The sequence below is a fragment of the Oncorhynchus clarkii genome, chromosome 7, assembly GCF_045791955.1.
Source record: "Oncorhynchus clarkii lewisi isolate Uvic-CL-2024 chromosome 7, UVic_Ocla_1.0, whole genome shotgun sequence".
NCBI lineage: Eukaryota > Metazoa > Chordata > Actinopteri > Salmoniformes > Salmonidae > Oncorhynchus > Oncorhynchus clarkii.
Window position 1 is genome coordinate 65,812,164 of NC_092153.1, and position 20,121 is coordinate 65,832,284.

The 20,121-nt window shown below is 43.4% G+C and overlaps 1 protein-coding gene across 1 annotated transcript in view; it reads left to right on the plus strand.

Moving 5' to 3' along the window:
* The window catches only part of LOC139414406 (calcium/calmodulin-dependent protein kinase type 1-like), a 33,197-nt gene extending 17,203 nt beyond the window's left edge, over positions 1-15,994 (plus strand). Inside the window, exons 2-11 of the mRNA XM_071162318.1 lie at positions 4,771-4,902; positions 8,173-8,247; positions 8,492-8,630; positions 9,075-9,216; positions 9,748-9,823; positions 10,619-10,731; positions 10,972-11,050; positions 11,624-11,711; positions 15,204-15,363; positions 15,567-15,994. Of these exons, the coding sequence (XP_071018419.1) occupies positions 4,771-4,902; positions 8,173-8,247; positions 8,492-8,630; positions 9,075-9,216; positions 9,748-9,823; positions 10,619-10,731; positions 10,972-11,050; positions 11,624-11,711; positions 15,204-15,363; positions 15,567-15,673 (1,111 nt within the window). The 3' untranslated portion in view covers positions 15,674-15,994. The remainder of the gene's footprint in view (positions 1-4,770; positions 4,903-8,172; positions 8,248-8,491; positions 8,631-9,074; positions 9,217-9,747; positions 9,824-10,618; positions 10,732-10,971; positions 11,051-11,623; positions 11,712-15,203; positions 15,364-15,566) is intronic.
* Positions 15,995-20,121: the final 4,127 nt, after the last annotated feature.

Consider the following 20,121-nt stretch of genomic DNA (forward strand, 5'->3'; position numbering starts at 1 on the left):
AGCTGGACTCACCTATTCCCGCTTTCTTCCGTTGTGCTATTTACAAACAAACAGGTCACTGGCTCAAATTGTTCTTGGGAACTATGGTAAGCTTCATAATGTAAAATAATGTGACAGGTGAAATGCAGAACGCAGTCTGCTTTATCTCCTAACATATTGGCAGAACTATCCTTCATCTACCCTTCAGCACCACAAGTTGGTTCAATTTCTGCAACATCATTGTGAGATCCTGGAGCTGTCCTTTCAGTCTTGCAAGATCACATAATGATTCATTTGCATTTTACATAAGAGAACAGAATATAATACCATCGCATAGTAAGCCAGTAACGTTACTGTTACACCAAAAATACCTCCTCAATTCCAATGACATTTTAGGATTTTTAGCTGAAGCTGAATAGTAAAAAAAATTCTCATGCGTCTTAACTCAACTGAGCGCCACTAGGCAGGATACAAAACATTAGGAACACATTCTTAATATTGAGTGGCACCCCTTTTGCCCACAGAACAGCCTCAATTCGTCAGGCATGGACTCTAGAAGGTGTCAAAAGCGTTCCACAGGGATGCTGGCCCATGTTGACTCCAATGCTTCCCACAGTTGTGTAAAGTAGGCTTGATATCCTTTGGGTGGTGATTCTTGATACACACCGTGAACTGTTGAGCGTGAAAAACCCAGCTGCGTTGCAGTTTTTGACACACTCAGACCGATGCGCCTGGCACCTACTACCATACCCTGTTCAAAGGCACTTACATATTTTGTCTTGCTCATTCACCCTCTGAATGGCAGATATACACAATCCATGTCTGAATTGTCTCAAGGCTTAAAAATCCTTCTTTAACCTGTCTCCTCCCCTTCATCTACACTGATTGACATAGATTAAACAAGTGACATCAATATAGTCTATGTCATGGAAATAGCAGGTGTTCCTAATGTTTGTACACTCATTGTATGCTTTGATTGATCAAAATACAAGAAAAGCTAATAGTTAACACCATTGGCTATCATTCTCTCAGGGAACAGTAATTCAAGATGCTCTAAATGCATATTCCCATACGATTGGCATGGAGATGCAGTTTGGACTTTTCACTGGTAAAACGTGAAAAAATTATAATTCACGATTGACAATGATGATGGCCTATTTTGAAATTAAGTAGCCTATGCCTAACTTGGTGTTTGAGTGTATTCAAAATGTAAAATGTTCTTTAGACAATATGTGTGGGCATAGGCAGACGTTGTAATTGGAGGATGCATTTTATGTATATTCAAAAATGATAGGTTATTCAATTGGCTACATCTTTCGATACAAACTTTGATTGAGGAAATTATCATTTACAATTTTTTCGCTTTCCCTCACCTAAAAAATAGCACTACACCACTGGTGTGTACATGCTTGCAACTATGCGTGCGTCCATCCGTGCGTGTGTGCTCATTTGTGCGTGCGTGTGTTTTTTGCTAGATACCAACCACACTGTTATATGGGTTCACTGGGTTGTTCTTTTTTTGTTCCATGCCTTCTATAAAATCTAATAATAGCATCAAACTCTTTCTGCACCTGTGCGTGTGTGAGTGCGTGCAGACGTGCGTGTGGAACAAGGGGAATGAGTCAATCCAGAGAGCATAAACAGAAACCAAACAGCCCAATACATACAAACTGTCATGGGGCGATGCAGGAGGAGAAGGAAACAACGGTAGGTAGGTAGGTAGGTAGGTACAGTTAGATAGATAGATACAGTTAGTTAGGTAGGTAGGTAGGTAGGTAGGTAGGTAGGTAGGTAGGTAGGTAGGTAGGTAGGTAGGTAGGTAGGTAGGTAGGTAGGTACAGATAGATAGATAGATAGATAGATAGATAGATATACAGATAGATATACAGATACAGATAGATATACATATACAGATAGATATACAGATACAGATAGATAGATACAGAGAGATTGATAGATAGATAGATGATAGCTAGATAGATAGATATAGTTAGATAGATAGATAGATAGATACACCAAGATACAGTTAGATAGATACAGTTAGATATATATATATACAGTTAGATAGATAGATACAGTTAGATATGTACAGTAAGATAGATAGATACAGTTAGGTAGGTACTGTACGATAGATAGGGCAAGACGGGCATTCTATGCCATCAAAAGGAACATACATTTCAACATACCAATTAGGATCTAGCTAAAAATACTTGAATCAGTCATAGAGCCCATTGCCCTTTATGGTTGTGAGGTCTGGGGGTCCGCTCACCAACCAAGACTTCACAAAATAGGACAAACACCAAATTGAGACTCTGCATGCAGAATTCTGCCAAAATATTCTCAGTGTACAACATAGAACACCAAATAATGCATGCAGAGCAGAATTAGGCAGATACCCACTAATTATCAAAATCCAGAAAAGAGCCGTTAATAAATTCTACAACCACCTAAAAGGAAGCGATTCCCAAACCTTCCATAACAAAGCCATCACCTACAGAGAGATGAACCTGGAGAAGAGTCCCCTAAGCAAGCTGGAACTGGGGCTCTGTCCACAAACAGAGAGTATACAGTGGCAGAATACCTGAACACTGTGACTGACCCAAACTTAAGGAAAGCTTTGACTATGTACAGACTCAGTGAGCATAGCCTTGCTATTGAGAAAGGCCGCCGTAGGCAGACATGGCTCTCAAGAGAAGACAGGCTATGTGCTCATTGCCCACAAAATGAGGTGGAAACTGAGCTGCACTTCTTAACCTTCTGCCCAATGTATGACCATATTAGAGAGACATATTTCCCTCAGATTACATAGATCCACAAAGAATTCGAAAACAAATAAACTCCCATATCTACTGGGTGAAATTCCACAGTGTGCCATCACAGCAACAAGATTTGTGACCTGTTGCCATAAGAAAAGGGCAACCAGTAAAGAACAAACACCAATGTAAATACAACCCATATTTATGCTTATTTATTTTCCCTTGTGTACCCTTAACCATTTGTACATCGTTGCAACACTGTATATATACGTAATATGACATTTGTAATGTCTTTATTGTTTTGAAACTTCCGTATGTGTAATGTTTACTGTAAATGTTTTATTGTTTATTTCACTTTTGTATAATATCTACCTCACTTGCTTTGGCAATGTTAAGACATTTCCCATGCCAATAAAGCCCCTTGAATTGAATTGATACAGTTAGATAGATAGAGTTAGGTAGGTAGGTACAGTAAGATAGGTAGGTAGATATACATCTTCATTGTCATCTGTCTCTTACTGCATCTGTCTCTGATTGCACGATGGCTGTGTCCGTTGCTGTGTGTGTGGCTATGTGTGTATTTCAGAGTGGCCTATTGAATAATTCACAATGGTGACATTGCTGTAGTGCCTCTAAAGTGTTTTTCCATGTGAACTTGGAGAGTGACATTGAGGGTGGGGGGGGGCAACAAAAAACACACAATTTATCCTAAATAGCGGTGAGAGAGAGAGTGGTGAGAGAGAGAGTGGTGAGAGAGTGGTGAGTGAGAGAGTGTGGTGAGAGAGAGAGTGTGGTGAGAGAGAGAGTGTGGTGAGAGAGAGAGTGGTGAGAGAGAGAGTGGCTCGTAGAAATAAAAAAGGAAATGCTTTATCATCTCAATAATAGATAGATGGAGTGCAGTATTTGTGGGAGCCAGACAGGGTTTAGATGGCTGATGTGGCTGGATTGTAATGGTGAGTGAGAAAACCCAGTCATGTTTTTGTTTGTACAGCCTCTTCTCGGGCCCCACGGGACCTGGCTGCCATGACACACACGGCTGTGAGAGGCTGCTGGCCTGAGACGTACCGTGCAGTGCTTCTGGGGTTGGATGAGGGGACGGACAGCATGTGATGTTATTGTTATAATAACTCGCCCTCTGTAGGTAAACCCTCCATGGGTGGAGAGACAACCTGTGGTGCTGCTGGGAAGGATGGGGTAGGGTGGGGTAGGAGGGATTGGGTGGGTGGGATGGGAGACGCAGGATGTGCCTGGTTAGAGACTGGCCGTGGGGACACATTTCCTGGATAGAGGTGCTGCCTGCTGCGCTACTGGGATCGCTTAGAGACAGACACAATGTGCCTGGTTATAGCTGGCATGGGGTTCCATGGGGATCCACTCTCTCGGTGGAGAGAGCCTACGGTGCTGGGAGGTATCATGGGAAGGATAGGATGAGAGACCGGCAGGATGTGCTTGGTTAGACCATGGGGATCGCCTCCCTAGGTGGAGAGACACTGTGGTCCTGGGAGGGAAGGGAATTGTGGACACTGGACAGAATGTGCCTGCTAATAGTGACTGGCCATGGGGAATGGGTTAGGGTTGGACAGGTTGTGCCTGGTTAGGCCAGGGGTATCCAGGGGGATACCCTACCTTGGTGTGTGCTCTCAAGGGGGAAGGCTCTGTCTGTACCCGCACTCACCCCACCATGAGTCATGCAGCTCACATGCAAACACTGTCTGAGCAAAGTGAGCCACACAAACACACACACCACACACACAGGGTTGACACTCGCCTTATTTCCCAGGAACTCCACCTATTCATTTGATCCCGAACCTTTCCTTTTATTTAAATGTCACTGTCGTTTTAGTGACCCACCTCAGAGACAGGCCTCACTTTTTCATTGGTGGCATACGTTCAGCAACCACCCTTTAATACAGTTTACTGCATATGATTTGTTAATGTACAGCATTTTAATTGGTCTTTGCAGTTAGTAAGTGTAACTGTACGTGTGTGTGTGTGTGTTTCATGTTTTTGAAAATGTGTGTTTCCTGTGCTGCAGGGGGGCGTTCTCGGAGGTGGTGCTAGCGGAGGAAAAGGGGACACAGAGGCTGGTAGCCATCAAGTGTATCCCAAAGAAGGCTCTGGAGGGCAAGGAGAACAACATTGAGAATGAGATCGCTGTGCTGCACAGGTCAGTAACATAGAGAATGAGCTCATCGTGCTGCACAGGTCAGTAACATACAGAATGAGATCGCTGTGCTGCACAGGTCAGTAACATAGAGAATGAGATCACTGTGCTGCACAGGTCACTAACATAGAGAATGAGCTTGCGTGCTGCCCAGGTCAGTAATATAGAGAATGAGATCGCTGTGCTGCCCAGGTCATTAACACAGAGAATGAGCTTGCCGTGCTGCCCAGGTCAGTAATATAGAGAATGAGATCGCTGTGCTGCCCAGGTCATTAACACAGAGAATGAGCTTGCCGTGCTGCCCAGGTCAGTAACATAGAGAATGAGCTTGCCGTGCTGCCCAGGTCAGTAACATAGAGAATGAGCTTGCCGTGCTGCCCAGGTCAGTAACATAGAGAATGAGCTTGCCGTGCTGCCCAGGTCAGTAACAGAGAATGAGCTTGCCGTGCTGCCCAGGTCATTAACACAGAGAATGAGCTTGCCGTGCTGCCCAGGTCAGTAATATAGAGAATGAGATCGCTGTGCTGCCCAGGTCATTAACACAGAGAATGAGCTTGCCGTGCTGCCCAGGTCAGTAACATAGAGAATGAGCTTGCCGTGCTGCCCAGGTCAGTAACATAGAGAATGAGCTTGCCGTGCTGCCCAGGTCAGTAACATAGAGAATGAGCTTGCCGTGCTGCCCAGGTCAGTAACAGAGAATGAGCTTGCCGTGCTGCCCAGGTCAGTAATATAGAGAATGAGATCGCTGTGCTACCCAGGTCAGTAATATAGAGAATGAGATCACTGTGCTGCCCAGGTCAGTAACATAGAGAATGAGATTGCTGTGCTGCACAGGTCAGTAACATAGAGAATGAGATCGCTGTGCTGTACAGGTCAGTAACATAGAGAATAAGATCACAGTACTGTACAGGTCAGTAACATAGAGAATAAGATCACAGTACTGCACAGGTCAGTAACATAGAGAATGAGATTGCTGTGCTGCACAGATCAAGACAACACACTGCACCACACCACCACATAACACAATATCCTTAATAATACCAGGTTGTTCCCCCATCATCAGTCATTGAAATGACTTAATAGTCCTTATGGTCAGGAACGAGGCTGAGGGATCATAACACACAGGGTCTATCAATGTAAAGGACTGACTGCATGGTATTGATTGGCTCATCATGGTAATGTACAGCAGGGCCAGCTTGTTGTAAAGCAGTAGTATGTGGTTATAGTATATGTGATTTTAGTATATGGAGGTCAATGGAGAAAGGGGACTGGCCTGATTCATGTTATGGTATATTATGGTATGGTATAGCATGGTATGGTGTAGTATGGTAAAGCATGGTATGGTGTAGTATGGTATAGCATGGTTTGGTGTAGTATGTTATAGCATGGTATGGTGTAGTATGGTATAGCATAGTATGGTATAGCATGGTATGGTGTAGTATGGTATAGCATGGTATGGTATGGTATCTATGTGTCAGTAGAAACAATGGGTTGTTCACCAGAAATGTCAGGAGTAAAGAAGATAGCCCTATTTTTAGTGTCCTTGTTGCCAGGGTAACATCACACAGAGGCAGAGGGAGATTGTGTTTGTGGAGTTCCTTTCTGCAGTGTAATGAAGATAGAGAAGTCGAGAGAGCAAGAGAGAAGGCAAAAGAGAGAGACAGCAGGAGAGAGATGGGTTTGTGATGAGGGAGAAGTAAACAGAGCGTGATACAAAGAAATACTCAGACAGACACTGACACTTTCTCCTTCCTCCTCTTTCCTTTACAGCAAGAACACACAGTGTAACATATAACCTACATAACTGCTTATAACAACAGAGCAGAACAACAGTGTATTACCAGTGCTGTTTTTGCCAGTGTATTTCCCTCAGTCACTGTAGAACTCCCCCTAATTGGCTAGTTTCTCTCTCATCAGTGGTGCTGAATGAAGACATGGACACTGGTGTTCAACCAATGTCCGTGGCTGGACCCATATTCTGGCTAGAGATTATGAAACACTCATCTATGTCAGACCTCTGTTTGATGTGGTGAGAAAACAACTGGCCCTACGATATGACTAGTTCTGTATTGATTGGATCCCGTATAGGGCTCTTTCATTGAGCATTAGCCTAATGTTTTTGTTTGTGTCGCTCCTACACACTCTTACACACAGCAATGGTGCCACCTGGCGATCATATGACAGTATTGCGAGTGAGACACCGTGGGGCATAGCACTGCTGGAAAACATTGGGGATAGCACTGCTGGAAAACATTGGGGATAGCACTGCTGGAAAACATTGGGGATAGCACTGCTGGAAAACATTGGGGATAGCACTGCTGGAAAACATTGGGGATAGCACTGCTGGAAAACATTGGGGATAGCACTGCTGGAAAACATTGGGGATAGCACTGCTGGAAAACATTGGGGATAGCACTGCTGGAAAACATTGGGGATAGCACTGCTGGAAAACATTGGGGATAGCACTGCTGGAAAACATTGGGGATAGCACTGCTGGAAAACATTGGGGATAGCACTGCCGGAAAACATTGGGGATAGCACTGCCGGAAAACATTAGGGATAGCACTGCCGGAAAACATTGGGGATAGCACTGCTGGAAAACATTGGGGATAGCACTGCTGGAAAACATTGGGGATAGCACTGCTGGAAAACATTGGGGATAGCACTGCTGGAAAACATTGGGGATAGCACTGCTGGAAAACATTGGGGATAGCACTGCTGGAAAACATTGGGCATAGCACTGCTGGAAAACATTGGGCATAGCACTGCTGGAAAACATTGGGGATAGCACTGCTGGAAAACATTGGGGATAGCACTGCTGGAAAACATTGGGGATAGCACTGCTGGAAAACATTGGGGATAGCACTGCTGGAAAACATTGGGCATAGCATTGCTGGAAAACATTGGGGATAGCACTGCTGGAAAACATTGGGGATAGCACTGCTGGAAAACATTGGGGATAGCACTGCTGGAAAACATTGGGCATAGCACTGCTGGAAAACATTGGGGATAGCACTGCTGGAAAACATGTGGGATAGCACTGCTGGAAAACATGTGGGATAGCACTGCTGGAAAACATTGGGGATAGCACTGCTGGAAAACATTGGGGATAGCACTGCTGGAAAACATTGGGCATAGCACTGCTGGAAAACATTGGGCATAGCACTCCTGCATTAGCAGTAGGTTGCTGTTCATGCTATCAGGGCTGGCATTGTACTCATAACAATATCCCTGTATTTCTGTCTTACTCACTCTGTCTTTTTGTCTTTTCAGAATCAAGCACACCAACATTGTTTCACTGAAGGACATCTTTGAGAGCACATCCCACCTGTATCTGGTCATGCAGCTGTGAGTCTCCTCTTTCTTTCTTTCTTTCTTTCTTTCTTTCTTTCTTTCTTTCTTTCTTTCTTTCTTTCTTTCTCTCTCTCTCTGGTAATGTTGCATTAAACATGTTTCTTATTCAGTGTTCTGTTAGGAATACTGTAGGTCATAAATCGGGGACAGATTGGGGGATTGGTTTGGAGTATGAGTTCAATACATGTGGGTGTGTGTAAAGCCTCTCCATTTAATGTTTCTCATCTGTCTCGATCAGGGTGTCTGGAGGGGAGCTGTTTGACCGCATCGTAGAGAAGGGTTTCTACACAGAGCGAGACGCCAGCCAACTCATCCACCAGATCCTGGACGCTGTCAAATACCTCCATGACATGGGCATCGTACACAGGGACCTGAAGGTACTCCAACTCTTCACATACAAACACGCACACGCACACACACACACATCTCCATGACATGGGCATCCTACACAAGGGACCTGAGGGCTCAGAAGAGGGGAGGGCTGATCTGTTTGCTTACTCCTTGGAGAGTCAGTATGTTAGAACTTGTACACTACTCTTGTGCAATGGTAATGGATCCTGTAGAAATAGATACAGAGATGCATTAGATGCTGTCCATTAGATTAGTACTCAAACAAAATAACCACTCCCGTTACGCATTGTCTTGCATTGCCACACATCCATGTCTCGTGTTCACCAACGTGAGAAATCTGGAAATCGAGGTTAATTTACATCCCAGGCTGTATGGAGGTACCAATGTGCTGCCTCAACAGCTTGTCTTGCCAATTCTTTCTTACCAGAATCGTTAAGGTACTTGAATCGAAAAGCTTCAAGTAAACCAAGTTGTATTCATTTTTACCTCTCTCTCTCTCTACCTACAGTATGGACGAGGACTCTAAGATAATGATCAGTGACTTTGGCCTGTCTAAGATCGAGGACACTGGCAGTGTCATGTCTACAGCCTGTGGGACCCCAGGATATGTGGGTAAGGTGTGTGCGGGATCTCTCTCACTACCCCCTCACTCTCTCCCTGATCCACTTACAACCTCCTCTGAAGCATGCTATTATATTGGAGTGCTATTGTGTCATCTGTTAGTGCTTGAAAAGCACACACTCTCTCAATTCAATGGGGAAACATATGTTAACATTCCCAAGCAAGTGAAATCTCTTTCTCTCTTTCTCTATCTCCCTTTCTTTCTCGCTCTCTCTCTCTCTCTGTTTGATGTTGCCCACTAGATCTTTGATTGAGAGGGTAAAACAAGAACTTCAATGGGCTCTGTCTCAGTCACTCTCTCTCCCTCTGTCTCAGTCACTCTCTCTCCCTCTGTCTCAGTCACTCTCTCCCTCTCTGTCGCCATCTCTGTCTTTCGCCCGCTCCCACTCTGTCTCTTTCAGAGTCCCTCCCTCCCCCTTTGTCTTTCTCAGTGATCCTGTCCCTCTTTCCAACTCTGTCTTTCTCATTCGCCCTCTTTCACTCTCTCCTTCTTCTGACTTCGCTGTTTCATGTTATTGGCAGCTCCTGAGGTGTTGGCTCAGAAACCGTACAGCAAAGCAGTAGACTGCTGGTCCATCGGAGTCATCTCCTTTATTCTGTAAGTCATCTGTTTAGTACTCTAACACAAATACAGTCCCTCATACTCTGTATACTGGTGCCTGTGCATTTAAAAATCTGTTATATTCATGGGTTGCACCTCAGTCACTCGGTCGCGTTGTTGCCATTGTTATGAACGTTCTACATAGCGCCGTAACAATAATGATGACCGACTGATGATTGATTCCCAGTCATTCTGAGCGGTACAATGGCTTAGAAATACGATGGCAGTGCTAAAGAAGGCAAATCATTTGTAGGAAACAACTTTGCCATCAATATGATGCCATCAAATTTACTTAAAGAAAGGGCAATGTTGCCATTAGCTAGTAAAGTTTGTCAAAAATAGCTAGCAATGCTAACGTAGCTAATATTCGGTGCTAGCTAAAATTCGGTGCTGTCCCCTCAAACTAGCTAGCTAAATACTGCATCTAAAGTCAATCTGGTGACTTCACAATGATGACAAAAGATTGTCCAACTAATTATTTGCCTCCTTTTAAAATCATATTGTGTTTCCAAACCACTGTAATGCACTTTTAATTAAATATTAATTAGCGCCAATTGACATTGCATTGAGCGGCTCATTCCAAATGTTCGAAAATTATAAAATGGTTCTGTGCATGACCTTCACACCTCTACATCTATGTCTGAGAAAGTACGGTCCACCTGTGGCTGGGACTCTTGGCACTTAATAGCACTATAGGGATATTATATCCTAACCAAATTTATATTGGACATTTTATTATCTGGGTTCAATGTATAGAGCAATAACTGTTACCTGTCATATGAACTCTTTCAGGTTATGCGGATACCCTCCATTTTACGACGAGAACGATGCAAAGCTTTTTGATCAGATACTGAAGGCAGAGTATGAGTTTGACTCTCCGTACTGGGATGACATCTCCGATTCAGGTAGCTTATACCCCCTTTTTCCTTCGTTTAAACAAAATAAATAATGATAAGGACAAACAGAAACAAGACAAAGAGGATCACAAACACAAAACAGAATCAAATTCAAATAGCATGAATCGTTTTCAATTATCTGTAATTGTTTCAAAGACAGATTACATTTGACTGTGAATTTGACTGTCATTAGTTATACTGTATTATGTCTGTTCTGTAATGATTTGAAACTGTTTTTATTCATTCCAGCTAAGGACTTTATCTGTCACCTGATGGAAAAAGACTTTATGAAGAGATATACCACTGATAAAGCACTCCAACACCCCTGGTAATACAAGATTTCCTTACCCCTAATTCTAGCTACATGTCCACGTCCCTGTTTAACCCTAACCATAGCCTCAACCCTAACCCTAAACCTAGCCTTAACCACAAACCTAAGCCTAGCTTCATCTACACATCCCGATACAACCTTAGCACCTTTTTTTCTAAGAGTGTAGGGTTATCTAGAACCTAAAAGGATTCTTTGGTTGTCCCGATGGGAGAGACCTTTAAAGAACCCTTTTTGGTTCCAGGTAGAACCCTTTCCACAGAGGGTTTTTCATGGAACCCCAAAGGTTTCTACTTGGAACCCAAAAGGGGTCTACCTAGAACCTAAAATGATTATCCTATGGGGACAGCCAAATAACTATTTTGGAACCCTCAACCACAACTCTTACCCTAACCATTGCTTCATGTCCACATCCTGGTTCCCCACGCCCTTCAATGAATTCTTGCGTAACATTCAGGCTGGTTAAACCAGGCTAGAATGCCTACGTCCCATAACTCAAACTTTAAACTTCTGACAGCTTTCCCCCTCCTTGCTCTCTTTCTCTCTCTAAACTCTCTCTTTTCCTGTTTGCAGGATCTGTGGAGACACAGCTCTTGATAAGAACATCCATGAATCTGTCAGTGCTCAGATCAAGAAGAACTTTGCTAAAAGTAAATGGAAGGTCAGTGGCTCAATATTACTGCTTTGATAACTCAAATGTTATTTCTACTTTTGTTCTGATTCTATCTGTCTATCTGTCTCATGTACACTACATGACCAAAAGTATGTGGACACCTGCTTGTCAAACTTCTCATTCAAAAATCATGGGCATTAATATCAGTCGGTCCCCCCTTTTCTGCTATAACAGCCTCCACTCGTTTGGGATGGCTTTCTACTAGATGTTGGAACATTTATGTGGGGATTTGCTTCTATTCAGCCACAACAGCATTAGTGAGGTGGAGCACTGATGTTGAGTGATTAGGCCTGACTTGCAGTTGGCGTTCCAATTCATCCCAAAGGTGTTCAATGGGGTTGAGGTAAGGCCTCTGTGCAGGCCATTCCAGTTCTTCCACACCAATCTCAACAAACCATTTCTGTATGGACCTCGCTTTGTGCACGGGGGCATTGTCATACTGAAACAGGAAAGGGCCTTCCCAAAACTTGACACAAAGTTGGAAGAATGTCATTGTATGCTGTACCGTTAAGATTTCCCTTCACTAGAACTAAAGGGTCTAGCCCGAAACATGAAAAGCAGCCCCAGACCATTATTCCTCCTCCACCAAACCTTACAGATAGCACTATGCATTTTTATCACCTTTATTTAACCAGGTAGGCCAGTTGAGAACAAGTTCTCATTTACAGCTGTGACCTGGCCAAGATAAAGCAAAGCAGTGCGACAAAAAACACCAACACATAGTTACACGTGGGATAAATAAACGTACAGTCAATAACACAATAGAACATCTGTATACTGTGTGTGCAAATCAAGTAAGGAGGTAAGGCAATAAATAGGCCGTAGTGGCGAAGTAATTACAATTTAGCATAGATCTGCAGATGAGGATGTGCAAGTAGAAATACTGGTGTGCAAAAGAGCAGAAGAAAAACAAATATGGGGATGAGGTAGGTAGTTGGTTGGATGAGCTATTTACAGATGGGCTGTGTACAGCTGCAGCGATCGGTAAGCTGCTCTGACAGCCGATGCTTGAAGTTAGTGAGGGAGATATAAGTCTCCAACTTCAGTAATTTTTGCAATTAATTCCAGTCATTGGCAGCAGAGAACTGGAAGGAAAGGCGGCCAGAAGAGGAGTTGGCTTTGGAGATGACCAGTGAAATATTCCTGGTGGATCGCGTGCTACGGGTGGGTGTTAAGGCGGAGCTTTACCTAGCAAAGACTTATAGATGACCTGGGGCCAGTGGGTTTGGCAACAAATATGTAGCGAGGACCAGCCAACGAGAGCATACAGGTCGCAATGGTGGGTAGTATATGGGGCGTTGGTGACAAAACGGATGGCACTGTGATAAACTGCATCCATCCAGGGTTTGTTTGGCAGCATGAGTGAAGGATGCTTTGTTGAGAAATAGGAAGCCGATTCAAGATTTAATTTTGGATTGGAGATGCTTAATATGAGTGTGGAAGGAGAGTTTACAGTCTAGTCAGACAACTAGGTATTTATAGTTGTCTACATATTCTAAGTCAGAACCGTCCAGAGTAGTGATGCTAGACTGGTGCGGGCAGCGATCGGTTGAAGAGCATGCATTTTGTCTTACTAGCGTTTAAGAGCAGTTGGAGGCCACGGAACGAGTGTTGTATGGCATTGAAGCTCGAGAGATGGATCAAATAATCATCCGCAGCAAGAGCGACATCATTGATATATACAGAGAAAAGAGTCGGCCTGATAATTGAACCCTGTGACACCCCCATAGAGACTGCCAGAGGTCCGGACAACAGACCCTCCGATTTGACACACTGAACTCTATCTGAGAAGTAGTTTGTGAACCAGGCGAGGCAGTCATTAGAGAAACCAAACCTGTTGAGTCTGCCGATAAGAATACGGTGATTGACGTAGTCGAAAGCCTTGGCCAGGTTGATGAAAACGGCTGCACAGTACTGTTTTTTTTAATTGTTGGTCGTTATGATATCGTTTAGGACCTTGAGTGTGGCTGAGATGCACCCGCTACCAGCTCGGAAACCGGATTGCATAGCAGAGAATGTACGGTGGGATTCGAGATGGTCGGTGATCTGTTTGTTCACTTGGCTCTCGAAGACTTTAGAAAGGCAGGGCAGGATGGATATAGGTCTGTAACAGTTTGGGTCTAGAGTGTCTCCCCGTTTGAAGAGGGGGATGACCATGACCACTTTTTAATCTATAGGAATCTCAGACGATACGAAAGAGAGGTTGAACAGACTAGCAATAGGGGTTGCGACGATGGCGGCAGGTAATTTTAGGAAGAAGGGTTCCAGATTGTCTAGCCCAGCTGATCTGTAGGGATCCAGATTCTGTAGCTCTTTCAGGACATCAGCTGTCTGGATTTGGGTGAAGGAGAAGGGGGGGGGGGCTTGGGCTTGTTGCTGCGGGGAGTGCAGAGCTGCTGGCCAGGGTTGGGGTAGCCATGTGGAAAGCGTGGCCAGCCGTATAGAAATGCTTATTGAAATTCTCAATTATCATGGATTTATCTGTGGTGCCAGTGTTTCCTAGCCTCAGTGCAGTGGGCAGCTGAGAGGATGTGCTCTTATTCTCCATGGATTTAACAATTAGTGCTTTGAAAAAGCTAGCCTTTGCTTTCCTAACTGACTGTGCATATTGGTTCCTGACTTCCCTGAAAAGTTGCATATCGCAGGGACTATTCGAAGCTAGTGCAGATAGCGTTCTCCTGGCATTCGCCAAACCCAGATTCGTCTGTCGGACTGCCAGATGGTGAAGCGGGATCCCTCACTCCAGAGAATGCATTTCTACTGCTCCAGAGTCTCATGGCAGTGAGCTTTACATCACTCCAGCCGACGCTTGGCATTGCACATGGTGATCTTAGGCTTGTGTGCAGCTGCTCGGCCATGGAAATCCATTTCATGAAGCTCCCGACGAACAGTTATTGTTCTGAACTCTGTAGTGAGTGTTGCAACCGAGGACAGACAATTTTTACGCACTTCAGTACTCGGCGGTCCCGTTCTGTGAGCTTCTGTGGCCTACCACTTCGCGGCTGAGCCGTTGTTGCTCCTAGACATTTCCACTTCACAATACCATCACTTACAGTTGACTGGGGCAGCTCTAGCAGGGCAGACATTTTACAAACTGACTTGTTGGAAAGGTTGCATCCTATGACTGTGCCACGTTGAAAGTCACTGAGCTCTTCATTAAGGCCATTCTACTGCCAATGTTTGTCTATGGAGATTGCTTAGCTGTGTGCATCAACTTGATACACCTGTCAGCAACGGGTTTGGCTAAAATAGCCAAATCCACTAATTTGAAGTGGTGTCCACATACTTTTGTATATATAGTGTATATGGTAAATCACTGTGCTTCTATCACCTTCCCCTCTCTCTTTCTTTCTTTCTCTCACCCCCTTTCTCCTCCCTATCTCTCAACCCCCTCCCCCTGTCTCTCGCTCTCCAGTCATTCTCTCCCTCTCCCCATCCCCCCTCTATCTCTCTGCCCCTCCTATCACTATCCCTACACAGCAAGCATTCAATGCCACAGCAGTGGTGAGACACATGCGGAGGCTGCAGCTAGAGAGCCCCAGCCAGATCACCCCCACAAGCCACTATCATGCCCACACACTCCTGCTGCAGGAGGAGGACAAGGAGGAGGAGGGACCGGGGATAGAGGAGGAGGAGAGCTGTAAGTGAGACAAACACTGAGCTTGTCCCCCACTCAGCCAGCCATATCTCTCTCTCGCTCTCTCTCTCTCGCTTTCTGAGCACGTAGCCTACAATACTGTTGAGCCTCTGAGCACGTACAGTGGTGTGTACAGTACTCTAGTGATACTCTAGTACAGCACTGTGGAGTACCGTCCCTGTCATCTCCTCTCCCCTCCTCTCCAGTGCCATACTGTGAGGATGAGCCGCAGCGCGGTAGTGCAGAGGGCAGGACCTACCGGGACAGTCTGACGAGTTGCACCTACTGCTGCAGGCCAGCCAGTCACGTCTGAGTGGCCACAGACCCCTCCCCTTTGTCGACATGGGGATATATATGTTTCCATGGAGCCCCCCAGAACCCGCCCTGTCCGCCTAGTCTGGCCATGAATGCAGAGTGATGTTATGACAGGCTGTGTCCAGTAGAGTAGGGTGGTGATGAGTCAGCCAGCAGCCATGTCCAGAGCCACCTTCTAGCTCCAGATGCTTGCCTAGAATAAACCATCTACAGAGTTTTGGATGCAGGTATTACTTTGTTAAATTCAATGTCCACAAACACTGATGTTTGTGTAGAGTATGCGGTAACACTTTACTTGACACCCAGCATCATAACACATTATGACACAGTCATAACCATGTCATAATGTGTCATACCAGCTGACATAACTTGTCATAATATGGTCATATCACTGTCATAACACATATATTTAAACCTGTTGTGACATACATGGCATTATTTTATGGCTCTACATAAGAGTGTCAAAATCCACATTTATTCAAATGTGTTTTTCACTGCCAAGAAGTTTCCTTTCGTTTTAAAGTCCTTTGTTGTTCTTATGAATTCTTTAGACATTTTTTTCATCATATTTTAAATAACTTGCAGACACTGTCATGAAGCTTTATGACCTTCCTGTGTCACTTTACTTGGACTAAGAAAATTCACTTCATGACACTGTCAAGAAGCATTATGACCATCATAATCATATAAGCCAGATAGGCCTATCACGTACATTCCCTTATGTCAGTAATCAGTCACAAAGATGGTGCCTTGTCCTGCTCCTGAAATCTGCTCCTGCACTTATCCCAGTCATCAGCAACCTAGCATTGACGTAGGTACATGTCTGACATCAATTTGTGCTCAATTACTGTACAATGATAATTTAATATGGTCAGTTTCATAAAATGGTATATAACAAACATATTATTGAGACGTAGGTTATGGTGTAACGGAATGTTTTGCCTTGTGTGGTAGGTTTTGTGGGTTTTGACATTTTTATGTAGGTGTCATAACCAGTAAAAAAATGTTGCAATATTTGTCACAACAGGTCTAAATATGTGTCATGACAATGTTATGACCATATTATGACAGGTTATGTCAGCTGTTATGACATACTACCCACCAGCTTTCACTACTCTGGATGGTTCTGACCTAGAATATGTGGACAACTACAAATACCTAGGTGTCTGGCTAGACTGTAAACAATCCTTTCAGACTCACATTAAACATCTCCAATTCAAAATTAAATCTAGAATCGACTTCCTATTTCGCAACAAAGCCTCCTTCACTCATTCTGCCAAACATACCCTCGTAAAACTGACTATCCTACCGATCCTCAACCTGTATGCGCTCATTGTCTGGCCCTCGCTTCATATCTGTCGCCAAACCCACTGGCTCCAAGCCAAGTCGTTGCTAGGTAAAGCCCTGCCTTATTTCAGCTCACTGGTCACCATAGCAGCACCCATCCGCAGCATGTGCTCCATCAGGTATATTTCACTGGTCAACCCCAAAGCCAATTCCTCCTTCGGCCGCCTTTCCTTCCAGTTCTCTGCTGCCAATGACTGGAACGAACTGCAAAAATCACTGAAGCTGGAGACTCATATCTCCCTCACTAGCTTTAAGCACCAGCTGTCAGAGCAGCTCACAGATCACTGCACCTGTACATAGCCAATCTGTAAATAGCCCATCCAACTACCTCATCACCATATTGTTATTTATTTGATTTATTTTGCTCCTTTGCACCCTAGTATCTCTACTACACTCATCTTCTGCACATCTATCACCCCAGTGTTTAATTTGCCATACTGTAATAATTTCCCCACTATGTTCTACTTATTGCCTCACCCCCCCTTATCCTACCTCATTTGCACACACTGTATATAGACTTTCTCTATTGTATTATTGACTGTATGTTTGTTTATTCCATGTGTAACTCTGTGTTGTTGTTTGTTTCGCACTGCTTTGCTTTATCTTGGCCAGGTCGCAGTTGTAAATGAGAACTTGTTCTCAACTGGCCTACCTGGTTAAATAAAAATGTTTTTTTTTTAAATTAATGACATGGTTATGACAAAAATCAACAGATCAGTGCTGACTTGACCAAAATGACTATTAGGTCAACTAATTCTGATCCTATACTAGTTTACTAATTAGGTTACACGTCCTTAATTAAAATAACAGAGATGTATTGGGTTAAAATGCCCCTATGCAAATGGAAAGTAGAAGTCATAGGAGGTAGGTCTGGACACACATGAAGGTGACGTATTATTGGAGATGTTGTGACATACAGACAAGGGTTTCCTTTCCCAACATTGTTCTCATTTTATGGCATATCATTTTGCACCTCCCTATATTCATGGTGTCATATCCCACTGTTAGTCCATACTATCAGAGCTGTTTCAGACCAGACCAAACAGTGCATATGGTCTTAGGAGAGGGCAAACATTTGGTGCAGCCCCTATCATGACCCCAATTTGACCCCATCACCTACCATTGTAATGTGTATTTTTTTTCTTCCCATTTGGCTCATTAGTCATCCTTCTCTTACCTGTGTTTGTTTTGGTTTTGAAGATTACAGCTCCATCAGAAACATTCAGGGTTTACAAGTGAGTTGACTTTCTGGGCTCTGGATTGACTCTGTATTCTGGCTCAGACTAGGCTCATAAAGGCGTTTCTGGTTCGAGGCACATGCATGTCTCGATTGAATGATAAAAGGTGAAATGCATGGCTATAAAAGGCATACCTTTTATTTTATGGCTGTTCTGTTACCAGAGGTTCACACTGAGATCCCTATGACAACACACAGTCCATATAGCCTATCAGATTAATCCTATACAATCTCTCAGCCAATGAGCATTTCCATAGTAGCCACACCACTTAACATGAGAGTTGAGGTACCACAGGGTTTGATGTTGAGACCATTTCAGTTAGAAATAGTTTGCAATTATCTTCCACGTGCTAGGGAATCAAATCAGTTGTATGCATGACATTTCTATCTGCAAAGGTCCCTCAATGTTATGCCCATTTAAACAATATTTCACTCTTGTCCCCCGGGGTGGTGGGAGGAATCTCAGTGTGTGTTCTCTGGCTTCTCTGTACTTTGCACCTGTCTCTCTTGGAAGAAGTATCGGTCTACCTATCTGCGTGACCTGGTTATATGTTTACACAGTTGATGATCAACATAGAAATATACAAAAACATGCATATGATTATTATTACTACTCTGTTGTCCTGATGAACATTTATTTCTGTAATTCTGAAAACTATATCATGTGACGTGAGAGAAGAACATACAAACGTGTAGCACGGTCTGAACTGTAACGTTACCTTAACCTCTGCATTGACTATATGATGGTCATATCTCTACCCAGTGACACACTGACACCATTTCCCTGGTAACCATGTTGATTTAGTTTAGATTACAGCTCTAGCATGTACCATAAGTTGTTGTGGGAGTCTGTTTATTTGTCGTTTTGTAGTCTTTCTCAACCTACCAAGTGTAAATAGTCCCTGACCCCTCCCTTGTCCCAGTTCTGTTTGTAACATACAACATGTTGAGTGACCAAGACAAACCTGAGTTCAAATACTATTTGAACTATTTTAGTTGTCTTAGGGGTGGAAAGATAAAGCCAGTTCTCTAACTGTGATGAAAAGACAGAAAGAAGTCTGATAGAAAATCTCAAGGTACAGTGTTACCTGCTATGATTACAGTTTAAACACATAAATAAGGCTGACAATGGGTAAGCCTATATTTATTTTATAAGATTTAGGGCTCTATTCAATCTGTATCACTGAAGTTCAGCATTACAACTTGCTTGAAATTTAAAGGCAATGTTCCCTTGTTAGCTGAGACTGCATTCATGGTAAACACTGCATATGTCACATCAATCGTAAATTACCTTTATATTTATATTTCGCAATCTGTACCTCTTCAGCGATATGGATGGAATAGAGCCCTTACTCTGTTTGGTTCACGCTGCGCTGCATTTTCTCTGCTGTTCGGATTAGATTATCCTTATTGTTAAGTTGAACCAGAGGTACTAGCTAAAGCCTTCTAGTTGAACTCTACCTTGTTTAGGCCAATGACCTGTGTTTGGTCCTTAGCAGCCTATAATTGCTCAAGAGCAATCATTCTAGCTTCACAAGACAGTGACTGACTGACTGCAGAATGGAAAATATGCAAACTCTGTGTGAATGGCTTCATGTTATATGTTAGGTATAATTGCTGTTCATGACTTTGTTGATAACCTGATAACCTGTGTTCATTTGTTTGGTAAATACATTCTTCTGTTGAACCTTTCCTTGGTTTCTATTTGTTTTTAACAAACAGATTTATTTGACTCATGACCAACACTCATGACCAATACTTAAATGCACAAAGGAAAGTGTATGAAAAAATAATACAAAAAAGTGTCTTTATTATAAGTATATATATTTATATATATTGTATATCCTTTTTTGTAAAAGTTG